A 16,197-nucleotide genomic window follows, 5' to 3' on the forward strand; every position below is an offset into this window, starting at 1 on the left:
CGTGCTCAAAACCAGGGTATGAAATGCTGSCAGTAGCTCTCTCTGCCTGACAATCTCATAAAAGAATATTCTGTGATYGGAATTAGAGAGGTAGCTCTAAGTCTATGGGCACAACTGAGGATATTTCCACTTGGTTGTTGGGGGTTTTTTCATGCCTTAAGTAATTTAATTGAAGATTGACAACAATTGGGTCAGAATGGGAAAACAATTGGGACGGAGGTGTCAGGAGCAGCAGTGCTGCAGCAGTGAGTGAAGCTGCTGGTGCACCCAGAGGACATCCCATTTTGCAGCACTTCTTGCCCTCGCCCCTCTGGAAGCACCCTGTTGGTGCAATGACGTGCTTTTTTTAGGATTTTTCTAGTTGGGGTCACTAGGAAGTACAAAACTCGTAGGCACAGCTGAAGCTCCTGGCAGTGATTAAAATTGTTCCTTGCTGTAGCAGCAAATGGCAAGAGAAATTTCAAGGGCTGCTTGATTGTGAACTATTCCCTGCAGATGGGCCCAGAAGAAGTTTATTTAAAACTTGTGTTCCTATTTCAGTTTTCTGAGGGGAGAGCATTCAGGCTCTATTAAATTCTGACAAATAGATGACACCAAAACTTAATTTATTTTTTATCTTCTGTATTCTTATGATTTTAGAATTGATTAAAAGCTTGTTTACTGTTACAGGGCCTGCTCTGAATTTTTCAGGTAGGCAGAGTGTGATCCTTTGAATTATTTAAGGCTGTGCTGGAGCAGTTACCTGTTTACTTTTCTATTGCTACTAAATTTCAGAAAAGTCTAAGAGAGGTAAAAATTGTCTCTGTTTGTTCATATAAAACATCTCAGAAATCCCACTGTTGCCCCACAGGAAGGCCCATCCTTAAACCAATTTAAAATTTGGGGCTGTAARCCCAGAGCCTGCTGTTTCGTAGCTGCTGAGGTTAATGAGTCAAGGGTCATGGCATTAATCAGTGASTGTGGTGCACAACAGAGCTGCTAAACTTGTGGTGAAATTTGAGCTCGCTGTCATGGGAACAGAGTGGGGAAGGSAGCATTTGGGAAGAGCCAGCCTTACCCAGGCCAGGGGAGAGCCTGGTAGGGGCACCTCTGCCTGGGGCACTGGTTGAGTGCTGATTGCATCTCTGTGTGTGTGTGCTGAGTTTAGTGTTAATTTATGGATTTTCCTCTATCCTTTAACAAGTCTGCTAGAGTGTGTTTCCTAAAAATTAAGGTCAGTYGTCACATGCCTGGTTATTGGTCTGAGTGGTGAGAAAGTACCAAGGAGCAAGGGCAAATTCCACAAGCCCTGAAATTCTGAGATGTTATCTCAGTCCAGTGTGACTGATGCCCTAAATTCTTCTTTACTCAGTTCACAACTTTTCCTTAGCAGCAACAACCCCTAGAGAAAAGAGCTGTTACCAGCATTTACAGTGCCRTTCTGAGTCGTGGTACTGGAAGGTGCAGCATAGATGCAATGCTTGTCAATTTGTTATTKTTAATTACAGGAGAGGACTACTTTATGCAGATTCTCCCTTTMTTTCATGCACTCAGCCTGACTTCTTTATTTGCTTTTTATTGCTTAATTTGTGATCAAAACGGGAAGATGGCTGCTTTTGTTAAAAAAATCTATATAAATTAAAAGATTGTTGTTTCTTTCTTTAGAGCACAAATCAAATTTCATGCTCTCATTCGAGGCAGAGAATCTTTTCTCCTGAGTATCACCAGTCTCCAGGGAAAGTTATTGCACTTTAATATAATTCCTGAAACATTAATCACAGGGGCTGTAGTTTTGCAAGAGGCAAAGCTTTAGTTGTTTACAGTCTGTTAAACTATTTATTTACTGTGTGTTCTCGCTCTTCCCTGAAGACCTTCAGAAATGAAAAATATAAGGGACTCGCAGTTCCTTTACTCATTTAAGTATGCAAACATGGTTTTCAGAGCTGTGGCAAAAGCAAGGTCAAAAGATGTGATGAAGTCATATGAAATAATGTGTGCGAATCAGATTCTGGTTATAATTTGGAAGTGTCCAGTACTGCTGTCTCTAGTCCTAAAYATGCATAGGGATGACCCACAGTACCAGCAGAGAAAGTTGGCACTTGCTTTACTCTGTCCACAGTCTCTGCCCATTGCCCTGGGCATGGCACAGAGGTAACCTGGCTCTGGTCATACCCCAGCTTGGCTGAGGGTRTTTCCTGCACATTTGCTATCCTGACCTGCCCATCTGCTAGGAGTGCAGCATCACTCTTCTCATTTCAAGTGATTGTCAAAGCCTGACTTGGATTTTGTTCAGACAGCAGTCRGTGAGAGAAATCCACCCTCAGTTTGTTAGGGCTATTGTAGCTTATTTAAAACATGCAGTTTGGCTAAAATGRATATGTGTGTTTCCGAGATTTACTGCACCAGTTTTGGGATTCAGTTACTCTGCCTTGTAAAGCAGGCTATTACTTGAATTAAAAAGAAAATAAAGCAGCAGCATGCATTTCTGTCATGGGTTGGTGGCAAAAACAGTAATGGGATGCCTGTTGCTGTTGATAAGCATGTACAGTCCCTGTAAACAAATTAAATTTTGGGCAGACTATTTCTAGCCTGTATTTTCCTAACATCTTGCCTTTAGGTGAATAAATTGTGTTGGGTATTCCGTTCACAGATTATATCTATTTCATTTTAAAACCTGTTTCTCACCCCTCCAAAAAAAWTTTAAACTTATATCAGAAAAAATCAGACTTATTTTCAGTTTTCTATTTTGCACTGTCAGTTTCCCAAATGATTTACTTCCTCGAGGGATTAAATATATGAAGTTCTAAATGCAGAGTTTTTCTCCTTCTGCCTCTTTTCTTTTTAAGGGGTTTATTTTTTTAGTGCCTGTAAGGCTGAAGTCCTGGAGATTTGAAGCTTCTTTCATCCTCCAAAATGTCAGCATTTTAAAWGAAGTGGGTTCCTGTACACTTCTTTTGACATGCTCTGTAGTACTTTTCAAGTTTGACTTGGGAGCTCCTTCTCTGCAGGTGAGGGGGAGTGTGGGCAGGGAACACGTTTATACCTTTGACTCTGGCTAAAGCAATCACCAGGGAGGGAAAAGCACCCTGACACAAACAAGCTGTGCACAGTCCAAAAGATTGACAAAGCTTTTTGCATCCTCACCCTCTTCCTTCTGAAGTATGCAAAGTACCAGACTCACAGCTGAGAGCCAGCTTTAGGATGTCCTGGCTTTCTGTTCCCCTAGTGGGAAGGCAAATTGGAAACCATCAAACAAATCCAGCGGTGCCAAGTCCATTTCTGTCACAGTCTGTGATCTACCCAGAGCGAGAACTCTCAGCCTTCAGCTGAAGTTTCTTCTTTCTGGGGTGCAAAGTGCCAGCTGGTAGAGCTGGAGATTTGCTAAGGCKCGAGTGCAGGACTGCAGCGCAGCTCTTCAGATGATGGGGAGTGAAGGGAAGCAGGGCATGGAAATGAAGCCAGTTGATAGGACAGGAGGGGAATGTAATGAATGCTGCCAAAGCCAGCTGGCCACATGTGGGATTAGTGCAGAGAAGGGATCAAGGCAGAGCTCATGGACCTGCTGGGGGCAGCAGGAGATGTGGAAGGGCTGGGAAAGTAGTACATGAAAAGAGGGTGAACAAGTAGGAACACAGAAATGGGACAAGGCCAAATAGAGTATGCAGTGATCTTTGACGTTGAAGCTATTTAAAACTTCTGACAAGTTATTTTCTCCACACAGGTGTACTGCATGGTACTTTCTTTGAGGGAGGAAAGGTGCTTCCTGTGTTAATGTGAATGAAGGGTTTCAATGCAAATGTCCTCTTAGATTTGTGTCACCTATTCTAGGCACAAAATGGTTGTAGGGTTTCGTCAACAAAAATATCTATTTAATTATTCTTTTAAACCATATGCAGTGATGTTGAGGAATGGTTCTTTTTCCTTTTGATCTGTGCTCAGGATTTCATTATTTTGTAATGTTGGAAGAGTGCAGCTGTTGTACYATTTGGATTTCAATGATTTGAGCAAGGGCATGAGTGTAACATAATCGGAGAATATTGTTTGATAATGCAGGAAGGGATCTTCTGAACATTTTTATYTGGGAGATGAGCTATACCATTCCAAAGAAAAAACCTTCTAATTCTGGCTGAAACCTCCTCCCACAATTTTTATCCCTTAAGGATAAAAAAATTGATCCACTTGATCCATTTTTTTCCCAGGCAATCCTTAGAATACYGGTTCTTTTACATTGTCAAGGTGCAAACTATAGATTTTTTTGATGTAAGAGCTCTTACTGCATCTTAGTTGAAGTCTGCACAGTAATTTCCTAAAGGTAAGATTCTGCAGAGCATGAAGATACATGTTTTGACTTTATTGAAGCTTGGAGTAATATTTATGGGTATGGATAGACAAATTTCATTCAATTKAAGTATCCTAGAATGTATTTAAAACACATTCATTTAAACTAAATCCATGACCGAGTATTGTTCTTTCTCTGCTCACCTTCAATTTTTACAGTCTTTTTCAATGGAAYGTTAATTACCTTTCAAATTTTTCAGTAATATACAAAAAGTTACTGGGTGGGACACATGGGCTGCAGCTTCSCTACTGCAAATAGGAATGTTTATTTCACTTATGGAATGTTAATTGCTTAGCTGTCCTATTTTGCAAAGCTGTGTGAAGATAAGGAGAAGGAGGGAACACTCAGAAGAAAGGAAAATTCAAACCATGGGTTTGGTGCTGTCAGAGGGAGTGGGTGTTACATGTGGGAGGTAAAGGTGTAGGTAAAAGGAGTGACATTTACTGAACCTATTGCTCAGGCTCCTTGTAGTTCAGCTGTGCCTACTGATGGCATTTGTAAAGCAGCCCACTTGTGAAAGAGGGAAGACTGACCTAATACTGAAAAAGGTTAAAAAAAATTAGAAATCTCCAACTTTCCTTCTGTCTAAATCTAAAAACATCTGCCAATTCAGAGTAGTCCTTTTTGCCTTCGGAACTGTCACGTACAAAGCCTATATCAACAAAGGATGTGTATTATATTAGAAGTGTTTAATGGTAGTAAGCAAAGCCTGTTGAAAACATCAGAACAGGTGTAGAGGTCTTTAGCTATTAACTGCTGTGATTATGTGGGTGCCATATGGCTCAGCTGGGCAGCTCTGAACTGAACCTTCAGCTGTCCTGCATGAGKGAAACATGCGCAGCTAAACATGCCCCAGGAGACAACTGATACAAGGTTTGCTACAGAAACCTGCTCCTTATTTACTCTTYAAACTTTTGATCAGTAAAATTAGCTAGGCAGCACCTTGACCACGTTGTTATTTGCTCCAGTGACAGGATGAAAATCTTTGCTGGGTTATTTTGATGCCATTAAGCTCCTGAAGGCTAGCTGCTGTGAAGGRGATAATGTAATATGTAGTTGTCAAGTTTGGGATTAATGTATTAGGATGCGTAGTTAGTAAAAATCAGTACTTGTCACATCTGTGTGAGTCCCATGAGCTGTAACCATSTCCAACATCTCTATTGTTCCAGTCATTTTCAATCTTGTTTCCTACTCTGCAGAATTTCCCAGGAGATGTGATGGGTCAGTAGCAGGCCAGAGATGGGCTTCAGACCTAATCTAATCAATATTGTGACAAAGGTAATGAAAGAAGTGGTGTCACCTTGGAATCCCAGGACATTTTATCAGCTTTGCTCCTAATGGGATGTGACAGCAAGGCTGATCTGTGTCTCTTTAGGACAGGACAGAAGTTGTGCAAGGACTGGTGCAAGCATGGCTGTGACAAAGGGTAATCTAAGTCCATGACAATTGCAGCTGAAGGTTGAAACTAGAGGGCCTTACATGTCAAAGCATTAAATAGTTATTCTAATAACCTTTATTTTCAAGTGAACCATTTATGCATATATTTTCAGTTCCTCTAATAAGTTGTCTGCATTAAAAAATGGTAACTTACTCTGTTTCAATAGGAAAGTTGTAAGGTTGGTTTCACAAATTAGAAAGCACTAGTCACTGTCTTTATATATTCCAAGCAAAGCACTTTCACTCCAGTCCTCTGTAATGGTATTTTATTTCAATTTGAATTGCTCCTTTTTGCAATCACATGCAATAAGATCACTTGTCCACCAGTATGTGATTTCTCTATGAGGCTGAAGTCAATTATAACTTTTGCCCTGCAATTTCACCCCTTAGTATTTCTTTAAGCCAAGTTTAGTGCTACTCTTCTAGACTTCACTGATGCATCCTGATGTGCAGTCTCAATTTTTTGGTGTYTTTCTAGTTTTGAAATGGCAGCTTTGCCAAAGATTGTTTTTACAATAACTTATTTTCTGTGATCAGGGTTATTTATATTACCTGACAAGTTTTCACCCTTGATTCGTASGATTCTTCTTCCTCTGCCCAGCTGGGTTCAACTCCTCACCTCATCTTTTGCCTTTGTAGTTTCTCTGCTCTTAAGTGTTGTCCCYATTCTGTGATGGTCCCTCTAAAAAGTTATTCTGAAGGCATTTGCTTGCTTTAACTCTTTAACTATCCCCCTCAAGATGAGTGGCAATTACTGTCAAAATGTTCTCTTACATGGAAGTTCTGTGACATGTGGATTACTTGGCTATCTGGAAAACTGCAGAGATATTACTGAAGTAGCTACCRGTGTTAGCCAAAAAGCTCTTGAATGTTATTCTGTCTCATTGGGGAGCTAGCCTTTAAAGTTTCCTGTGAAAATTTACCAAGTTCTTCTCTACTCATACAATTCTTTAATACGAAAATGTATATTTTGTCCTTTAATGTAAGTTGTTTCTCAGTCTCACTTTCAATGATTCAAGTTTTCTACATGAGCATTTCCATAAATTGCCTTGATATGTAAATAGGGGAGCAAAGCTGCCTTACACTTTTTACTAATCCTGCAATTACATTCTGTAGAGCCTTTTTATTTTCCTTAATAAGAAACTAAACCCCCCTCTCACCTACTCCTTTACATAACCAATGCACTAAGAATTATGGACATGACAGCTAAATCCAGCTTTTAAATCTCAGGCATAGTAGCTGAGTGCTGTAGCTGCTCAGTGTTTCTTTCTAATAAGCTGTACGCAGTGCAATATCTTATTAGTTAATTTGAAAACCTTTTCTCCAGGGATTGCACAGGGATTGACTTATGTGCATCAGGCCCCTACCAATCCACTTAAAGCTTAAATTCACCAGACAGAGAAACTTAGACCAGAACTGGATCTTATTTGTTGCAGCATAAACCCTTTTTTTTCCCTGTAAAGTACCATAATAGTATTTTGGTGTAACAGTAGTTAAAATGAAAATGCCCCTGCACAATTTTTTGAAAATAAAACCTATTGTTTTAACCTTACAGAAAAGATTTTTATTCTGTTGCATAAGGAAACAAAAGGTGCATGTTGCAATTCAAATGCCCTGTTACTCTTGAAATTTCAGCATTGCTGCTTAACTTGGAAAAAGAGGGACTAAGAGAAATCTTGGAGAAAAAAATACTCATCTTTCATGCAGGTATCTTGAAATTTGATTACTGATGTTCTGGAAAGCATCACCTGAGTTTGGGATGTGTTGACTCCAAAAGACAAATTCAAGCATCTCTACAAGGGAACCTTGATTCTGCATCTCTGATGCAGTGTACTGCGTCACTGTCAGCCTGCCTGCACAACTCACTTGGCCAATAGTCATTCAAATCCATTTCTGTCTTTGCTSTTATTCCACTCAAGAGCAAGAAACACTTCATGGACCACAATAACATGCAATATTAACCTCTGTTTTCATTTCTCCACACAACCATTGCATAAAGCTACCACCATGTAATCTTCCTTCTGGCYGGTATCAATTCACTATGAGCGACCAAATCATGACGTAATACACAAAATAAACAGTGAATTTATCMCCTGCATCACAATTTAAAATGTGCTGCCTCTTTAGCATGGCATTAAATTTCTTTGTCATGCGTGGCTGAACTCTGGCCACTGTAGGGTTGGTTCATAGAGCTGTACGTGGCTCCTGAAATGTGGAGCAGCAGACAGAACAGCCCACAGCACAAATCTGAGTAGACTTACCTGGCTCTCCAGGACCATGTCCTGTCCCAGCTGGGGCACCCTGCAGCCTGTCCTGCTCTGAGCTCCAAGCTCTGCTGTGCCGCTCCCGTGCTCAGGGAGTGTGGCCAACCCCTGCTTTCCACTACCATTATACCCACAAAAAACGAAAGTGCTGTGGGAGGTGCTGCACCAGAGGAAATTCTGAGTCTCAGCCTTTCCATTACGTGGGTGTCATGTGCTGGGCACTCCCTGGGAACTTCCACTCCTGCCATCCTTGAGCTGCAGCGAAACAGGGGCTGTTGTGCTGTTCCCTCTGTGTGTGGGGTTATAGGAATTCAYATGCTGCTTGTCAAACCCGTGTACGGCTGTTGTGAAGGAAAGGAAGTAGATTTTTGGGCAGGCRTTTCTAACTGGCTGCTTTCTTAGATCATTGGTGCTAAAATTTCTCAAAAAATCCTSTTTTGGTCCAGTATGTCTTAATTTGTTGTTTTCTGGGTTTTTTTCTTGGTTCGGGTTTTTTGGCTGTTTTGTTTCGTTTTCTTTTTTTGATATAAAATTCCTACAAATTACCTAGAAACTGTGTACAATATATTCTATGGACATGTGATAGCTGGGAGCTGGAATTAAACTTGTTGGCATTTTTAAAAAAACAATTTTCATTTGACCATTCTTCGTGCTTGAYTTTTGCATAGTAACGCCCAATATATGCAATACATTCTTTAAAAGCTMACTTAAATCATACAGGAAGAATTTTAGGTGTATTCTGTTTGGAGACCTGAATCAGTAATAATATGAAATGAGAAATTCTCTCCATTCCATGCATGCCTACAGTGTAAAATTTTCCAAGCAGAGTCAAATCRGTAAACAGTGAAACAAATATTCTGTGTAGATAATTTAGTTTGCAGCTACTGAAGACACCAGCTTAGTGATGAGATGGGTTTTGGTTTGTTTTGTGTAAAGGTATAAAAGTTTTAATAAGGATGTAGAAATAAGGAGACTGAGGAAGCAATAACTGGCAAAGAATGAGGAAGAAAGCACAGACGTGATGGCAAAAGTCMATGACATAACTTTATGGAAATGGAACTGGCATTTCTATTGAGGAAATGTGAAACAGTAGTTTAGAAAGGGAAGGGGAGAAGATAGGGAGCGTGATTATATACTAGCAGAATATTTTTGGAAGAGGTTAGTGGAATACAGTTTAGGCTTGCAGAGGACGAGGTTTCTGCAAKGAACACTAGTGATAGGTAAGAATGACTTTAACAAGTGAGGTGTGTGTGTTTAGATGAAATTTGAGAAGTGCATGACTGAGGAGCACAAAATGAGTCCCATAATCAGAGATTTGTCTGAAGTGATGGAAGGAGTATGTTTTGAAAGCAAATATCAACCCTTTTGAATTGTGCAGTGAACTGTTACTGCAGTGWSCTTGCCTGCATTTCCCAGTGTGCASTTTGGCTTCAGAAAGTTCCAAGATGCATTCCACTACTCTCTAACATCTGAACTAAATTTTATTCAAGTCTGAGACTCCCAATGTGATTTCTGAACAATATAAATCTCTAACTATAAATTATCCTACACCAATGCTTTCAAATTTAAAAAAAAACCCAACCTTTTATGTAATACTCTTATAAAGTAAAATAATACTTACTTTGCATTTCTTTACAGCAGCATTGCACAGTGGTTCTGCCATCCAGTCTTTCCCAGTGGGTGGGCTTCCAGCTATTTCACTCTATGATTTTTGTCATGTGTCTTGCCTCCTTCCCCTTAAAATGAGGGGTGCAATGGATTACTATGAGAACACACTGCTATTTTGCWCTGAAAATGCATTGTAGCATCAGAATAAAATTTGACACACATAGTTTTTTAGAGAGGGGAGGATCATAAGAAGGAAATAGCACAAATTATGCTTTTCAAAAAAGGGGTAAAGGCAGAATTTTAAATACTAGGTGCCGAGAGAAAGGCGATAAAGAGTTGGAAGGGTTAAACCTCCTCAAACTCAAATCTACCAGTGACAGCAGTTTTGTAATAGACATTAAGATGTTGTTTCCAGTAAAATCCCAATATTTAGATTKCTAAATTAACTAGTTATTAAACTGKTTCCCAAAAACCTTRGAATTKAGAATTTTATTYTTTWGTGCAGTTATGATCATAGAAGAATAGGAAATTTTTTTTTTCCTTCTTGAGAAGTATAAAGAAAAGTGACAACMCAATCATGTCTCATCCGGATGATGGATACATCCTTAACCATATATGTTTAAATGTGACATAAAAATAAAGAATRTAGAGAAACTGGCAGCCATTCTGTTGGCACCTAAGATAAACTGGATTGAAGAGGATCCAGGTGTGAGCTGTTCAAAGACACAGTGTACTTATTGTAAATGCAGGTTTTTCACCACTGAACAACTTGAAAACAATCTTGTAGGTTTTTAGTTGGATCTGGTTTGGTTTCTTCCTTTTTTTTTTTTTTTAAATGGGAAATTCACTGTTGCTGCATTAAGCTGAACTTTATGTTGGATTAGTACTGCTGATTTGCGAGTAGTTTGTAGTTTCAAGGCTTCTTTTTTTTTTTTTTTTTTTTTAATATGAAATTAAACCAGAGCTGTGCACGTCCTGGCTGGCACCAGCCACATGGGGCTGTTACAGCTGAAGCTCTTTGACTTCAGTCATGGCACTAACCTGAGCTGTTTTTCTCTGAGCAGATATTTCTTTTGCACTGAGACCTCTACCTTTTACAAATTTGAATTACTTGCTAGAATTAAATATAAGGGGAGCCCAACCCACAAGTAGAATAAGCTCAAAAAACTCATTTTCCTYGAAAATCAGACAAAGAAATAATACTTACTTGCCCAAAAGACTAGCATTGACCGAATATATAAACATTTACATCAAGTGGAGTAGGTGCCAGTTATGAGAGTGGTAACAGCTTTACGGCCATGAGGAATTAAGGAGTAATCTTTGTATACTGTTACCATCAAGTCTGAATTATCCAGAGTGTTTCAGTGTTATCAATGAATTTTATTTTCAGTTAGTACTTGATCAAGCCTAAATCAACTTTTAAATAACTTTTAGGGTCTATGTGTTCTCAGTTAAACTCTGAGTTAATTTTAATTCAAAATGAAATATTTTTAAAGCAAAATATTTTTTGTTGTTTTAATCATCCAAACAGAAGGAAAGATAGGGCATAAGCAAGGAATGTTGAAAGCGCCTTTTTGAGTTAAATGTACTTTTTTTCTGTTACTTTCATACGATGCAAGTTTTTTGCATRTTAATAATGTAATTGAAGAAAAGCTGCTTCACTTCATGCTGGAACTGAAGWGAAAATTGTGGGGCTTTTCTAGTTTTTTGTTTGTGGTGCTTTTGAAACACTAAGTGTGTTCCTGATTCGGGAGAGCTTCTCCAATAGCTCTGAAAGTGAACCTGACTTCTCTACAAATATTCAGAGATCTTCTGCCAAGCTCTGCTGCATRTGCCACAGAACCTCAAGCAGTAGGAGCATACAATTGTACTTATTTTGGCTATTAGTAAACATGGGAGGCCAGCTACATTTATGAAGATTCCATGTAAAGACTCCTTTTTTCAGTAAAGCAGTAAGTGTCCTTGAAATGTGTTTCAAATAACAAAAGTATCTTAAGGCAAGGTTTGACTTGACTCTCTCTCTAGTCTTGACTCTCAACACTAGCCAAGATGTGCTTTTAGCTGCTGAGCTGTGTTAGGCACAGGTATGGATGCAATCAACACTTCTTCTGCTTCTTGCTTTTTTCACAGCTGATCTTGGGGGAAGGTGGATGTTGCCCATAAAGGGTTAAAGTAGGCTGTGACATCAAAACACTGCAGACAGGCACTTCCCTTTTTCTGTAAAGAGAGCAGCTTCCTGCCAGCACTGATGCTGCAGTGTGTCTGTGAAGTGGAAACCCCCACCCCTCTCAGAATGTTTTGTAGTGGAACCTACAGCAAGTGTAAAAACATAATGGTGTGTTTATTTTTGGAGAAGTGGGGAACTACTGTGGGAGTAAAAAAAATTCTCATGGGGTTTTCTCATCATTCACCCAGTTACTAGTGTACAGTGATTTGGAGGARAAGAGCAAAAAGTGAATAAAATCCTATAGAAATCACAGAATTTTGGAGGATATTTTTGCAAAACTTGGTATTAGAGGATATAGCACTTAAATCTCTTCTGCATCTTTCTTTTTGAGATAATATAATATTAATGATGTCCCAAGTATATTTTGTCACTGTTTAAGAGCTGTTTATTGGTGAACTCTAATGATTTTGTTTTTTCCTAATATAAAAACCCATTTATGCTGCAGGCTTCAAATTAGAAGCACTATACTTCCCTAGAAAGCTGTTTAGACTGTAATTCACACTTCTGATTGTGACCACTGACAGATTTTTGCCTTTTGAAGTCTCTGACTTTGGAAGAAGTCACGTTTTCCCCCTCTTTTTCTGATATGTAAAGATTGTCTCCACATGTTTAGGGACAGAGTCCATTTCTGAACGTTRCTGCTGCAGTTTAGTTTTCCTGTGCATTGTCTAAGCTCTGGTGAGGCTGCTGCAACATATGAATATGGATTTAATTTTTTTCTTTCTTGGCTATATTTTGACTTGCACTTCATTATAATGCCAAAAGTTATCTCAGTGTCTTCTCTTGCTTGGCACTGGTTTGTTATCGTTTGCCAGTGCCATTGATTCTGACCTAGAACAGGGAACAGTTACTGGATTTTAATTACTTTTTGCCCAAAGGGAGCAGRTGCTTTTCACAAAAGAGAAAGTACCAAGTGGCAGGGTATGATACAGGATGGGCAGTAATCTGGCCTTGGGACGGTGATTATTAATACTGTTACTCTAGAAAGGGATTTGCAAAGGTTGTAGGAACTRAGCATTTTTTCATGTCAGAAAAAAGTTTATTTGTAATGTAAGTTTGGAATTGTTAAAACAAAAGTGAAAGAGAATAGTCATGACTTCTGAATATGTRGGAACTTTTAAAATTTTTCATTTAAAATCCTTTAGCAAGTTGTGAAAATTTTGAGGAAATAGTTCTTGGGTGAATAAAACTATGTTTCTTTTCAGTTTTATTTTAAGTAGGAAAGAGGAAACACTCTAGAAAAAGACCCTGAATATAATTTCATGATGCATGATTTGTGGCTTTCTGAAGATTGTCTTTGATTGCCCAATACTTGTTTAAGAGAGTGCTGGTGAGAAAGAGAAACTGTGCTTGAAATCATCTTCCCTATCTGAAAAAAAAAGAGCCTCTTTTCTTTTTCTGACAATGACAATAGGATGAAAGCCAGATTTGATTGTGTTTGTCTGTTRAACTTTGAAAATATGACAAATGTGGGAAAGTGTCAGGAAAACATACAGATTATGAGTGATACTATCTTGAATTTTTCCTTTAGAATGGAGATAAATTTCCCTTTGGCTGTCTGTGGTACRGTGATCACAGGTTGATGCCTAGCAGAGGAAATATTTTGCTCCCTTGCATCTGGTTTGATACATTGCTATACTGGGTTTGACTCTTCTTATTTTTCTGAAGCATGGAAGTGGAAGATGGTGAATATATTTTTTTATTTCTTAATCATCTCCAATCATGAGCACTTTTATTTCAGTATTAAAAACTGGAAAATGGCAACTAATTGGCAAGGCTCTCTATCCTATGCCTTACTGTTTCTTTGTGTAGAACTCTTGGAGATGCTGAAGAAAGAGCTCAAATTAGTTGCACTAAATCTGCTATTTTTTTTGTTGTTGTTGACAAGCATTTTGATTAGCAGGTGAGAAGGGGAACTCCTGGCTGTACCACTGCTGTACACTTTTCAGGAAATAGGCTRTTTACTGGGGTTTTCCTTGGTTAAGCAGATTACTTGGCATGAGCTTAGCATTTGCAGGTTTTYAGCCAGGTTTTCCTTGGCCTATCTCCATTCCTGAGCCCTATATCCATTTTTAATCATCTTTTGTTAACATTAATATRTGTGGTCACATCAGACAGGAACACTGATTTCCTCTAAAAACAAGTGTCATTTGGGGAATCACTTGATAGTTGCATTAAYGATGAACCCTTATTTGTTTCACTAAAAACTGGAAAATGGCATAACACAGAGAGGAGCTGGTGGTTTTGCCATGTTTTAGGGGCTGTTTTTTGGCTTTATTTTCAGGTGGTTCTCTGTGGTTTGACTCCTCAGTGAAAGCTTGGTGTATGAGTTGGTGCTTTCAGCTTTTCTCTGTGACCCCCGCCCTGTGTTTTTGGGTGTCCCAGAATAGAAAGAGGATCCTCTGAAGAGCGTGATGCCTCAGCAGCCACCTCATGTGACCAAAGCAGAAGCTGTGGAAAAAGCAGCTATCCCTAGTTCTGAAAGGAAATACCCAGAAACTCAAGTTTAAAAAAAAAAACCAAAACAGGTTGGAAAGCACCGGACAATTTTTCACATAAATCTTCAGCATTTTTCTTGTTTGCAGATAATTCAAAACTCTTTGATCTCAAAATATACGGTCATGATATGAAAATTGTTCTAAAAGGTGTTTGAAAGTGATAGCATGGAATAAGGTGAACAGGTTTGAGAAGCAGGCCTTCTTCCAAGAAAAAAAGACAATATCCCAGAGGGTGCCAAAATACTGCTGGAAAGAAGAGAGGCTGCTTTTGCAGCCAGGATGTGTTTCATTGGTTTGAGGGGAAAAGGAAGTGAAGAAAAACTTGATTTTTTGCATATATTATGGAGCTGTAAAAAGCCAAACACACATTAGGAGTTTGAAAATCTCTGCTAGTAAAGTATTGCTTTTATAGTAATGCRGGCTCCCAAAATGAGTGTGGGCACTTGAGGACCTGGGCTGAGGGCCAGCAGACAGTGARCTCTGCTTCCAGCACCAAGCGCGATGTTGTTGTTTGTCTCGGTGACATGTTGTTTCCCTGGCAGATACAAAAGGCTACTCAGTGGAAGATTGACTTGAAAGAATAAATAGAGATTGCTGTGACCGGGGGAAAAAAAGGGCCACAGCTTGGTGGCAGTTGCACACACTGTAAAGAACATTCCCCAGGAAAGCCTCAGTGGGTTCTCAGCTCATGGCTCTGTGCCATGTACAGGAGCATCACAATTCTCCTGTAMATCAGCATAAGAAAATGCAAGGCATGTGGCATCAAAATACTAAGGGGTTAATGTTTTTGTCATATCCTTCCTTTATTGAGAATTTCTTGTATATGCCTTGGGGTTTCTTGGTCACATAGTTCAGGTAGAAGCATTCCCTGCCTCTTGCAGTTTGTTTCTGGATGAAGTTTTCTTTGCTAAGCATCTCCTTCTTTGTGTTGTTTTCGTTTCCCTCACTGTACTGTGGTGCTTTTTACTATTTATTTATTCCCAACAGTGAGTATTAGGCTGTGCTCTGTAATTTTGGGAGAAAAATATCACACAAAGAGTGAAAAACTAGAGAGAATTAGAAAWTCCATGTTCCACCATATCAGACCCTGGGTTAGGCCAGAAAAAGAGTGAGARAAGTCTTGGAAACTAATGCTGTGCTGAGCTTAACCTGCAGCTTATGACAGGTGTGGCATCACYGATAATGTGTTGCTGATTCCAGGCTTTCAAAAGTTACTGATTACTACTTATTATTTTGTTTTGATCAACAATTTGCTTTTAAATTAGTTTAATGAGAATGTTTTTTTCCTGTTTTGTCCACAAAGTTTCAAAATGTAATGGATACTGTCACAAACTAMTATCAACAGCTTAGGGATTTTTAYTGRCAACTTTTCTRAATKCTTTMATTTAATTTATCTGRAGAAAAACCAAAACCAGCAATAACCTTTCCTTCAAGTAACTGCATCTCTCTACCCTCGTTTTTGCCTAAYCAGTGGGTGACAGGGTAGATTATGATTTAGTGCTGAGATTTTCTCACAGCAAAAATGCCATTTCAGTTTACAATTTGAAAACCTGCCAGTGAATATTTCTGTTTCTGAGAAAAACTCATTAGCACTACACCCTTGCTGTGATGAGAAAAACATGACCAAGAAAGACACCTTTGGTAATTACAGAAATGAGACAGTCATCATCACAAAGAGGCACAGAAATAAATACAAGAAAATCACTATGGCATGCTGAAAATTAAGACCTGTGCTTCAAAGTTCCTCCTCTGTTTTAGCAATTGCTTTCTGCATCTGTCACCAGCACCTGCTAGCAGTTCTTTGTATTTAGGTTTTCCCACTGTGCCAGGTAATATCATCTTGGG

The 16,197-nt window shown here is 39.0% G+C and overlaps 1 protein-coding gene across 3 annotated transcripts in view; it reads right to left on the minus strand.

Moving 5' to 3' along the window:
* The window catches only part of RASGEF1A (RasGEF domain family member 1A), a 141,058-nt gene that overhangs the window by 40,309 nt on the left and 84,552 nt on the right, over positions 1–16,197 (minus strand). The window contains exon 2 of one of the 3 annotated variants that reach the window (XM_057365210.1): positions 9,641–9,755. The exons of 1 other annotated variant lie outside the window; for it this stretch is intronic. In XM_057365210.1, coding sequence (XP_057221193.1) covers positions 9,641–9,682 — 42 coding nt within the window. In that variant the 5' untranslated portion in view covers positions 9,683–9,755. Of the gene's footprint in view, positions 1–8,016; positions 8,112–9,640; positions 9,756–16,197 lie in introns of those variants that run through there. One more of the 3 variants, XM_057365211.1, reaches the window with a different exon arrangement.

Source organism: Malurus melanocephalus, unplaced genomic scaffold (assembly GCF_030028575.1).
Source record: "Malurus melanocephalus ecotype Western Australia unplaced genomic scaffold, MMel_1.1 scaffold_49, whole genome shotgun sequence".
In the NCBI taxonomy this organism is placed as follows: Eukaryota; Metazoa; Chordata; class Aves; order Passeriformes; family Maluridae; genus Malurus; species Malurus melanocephalus.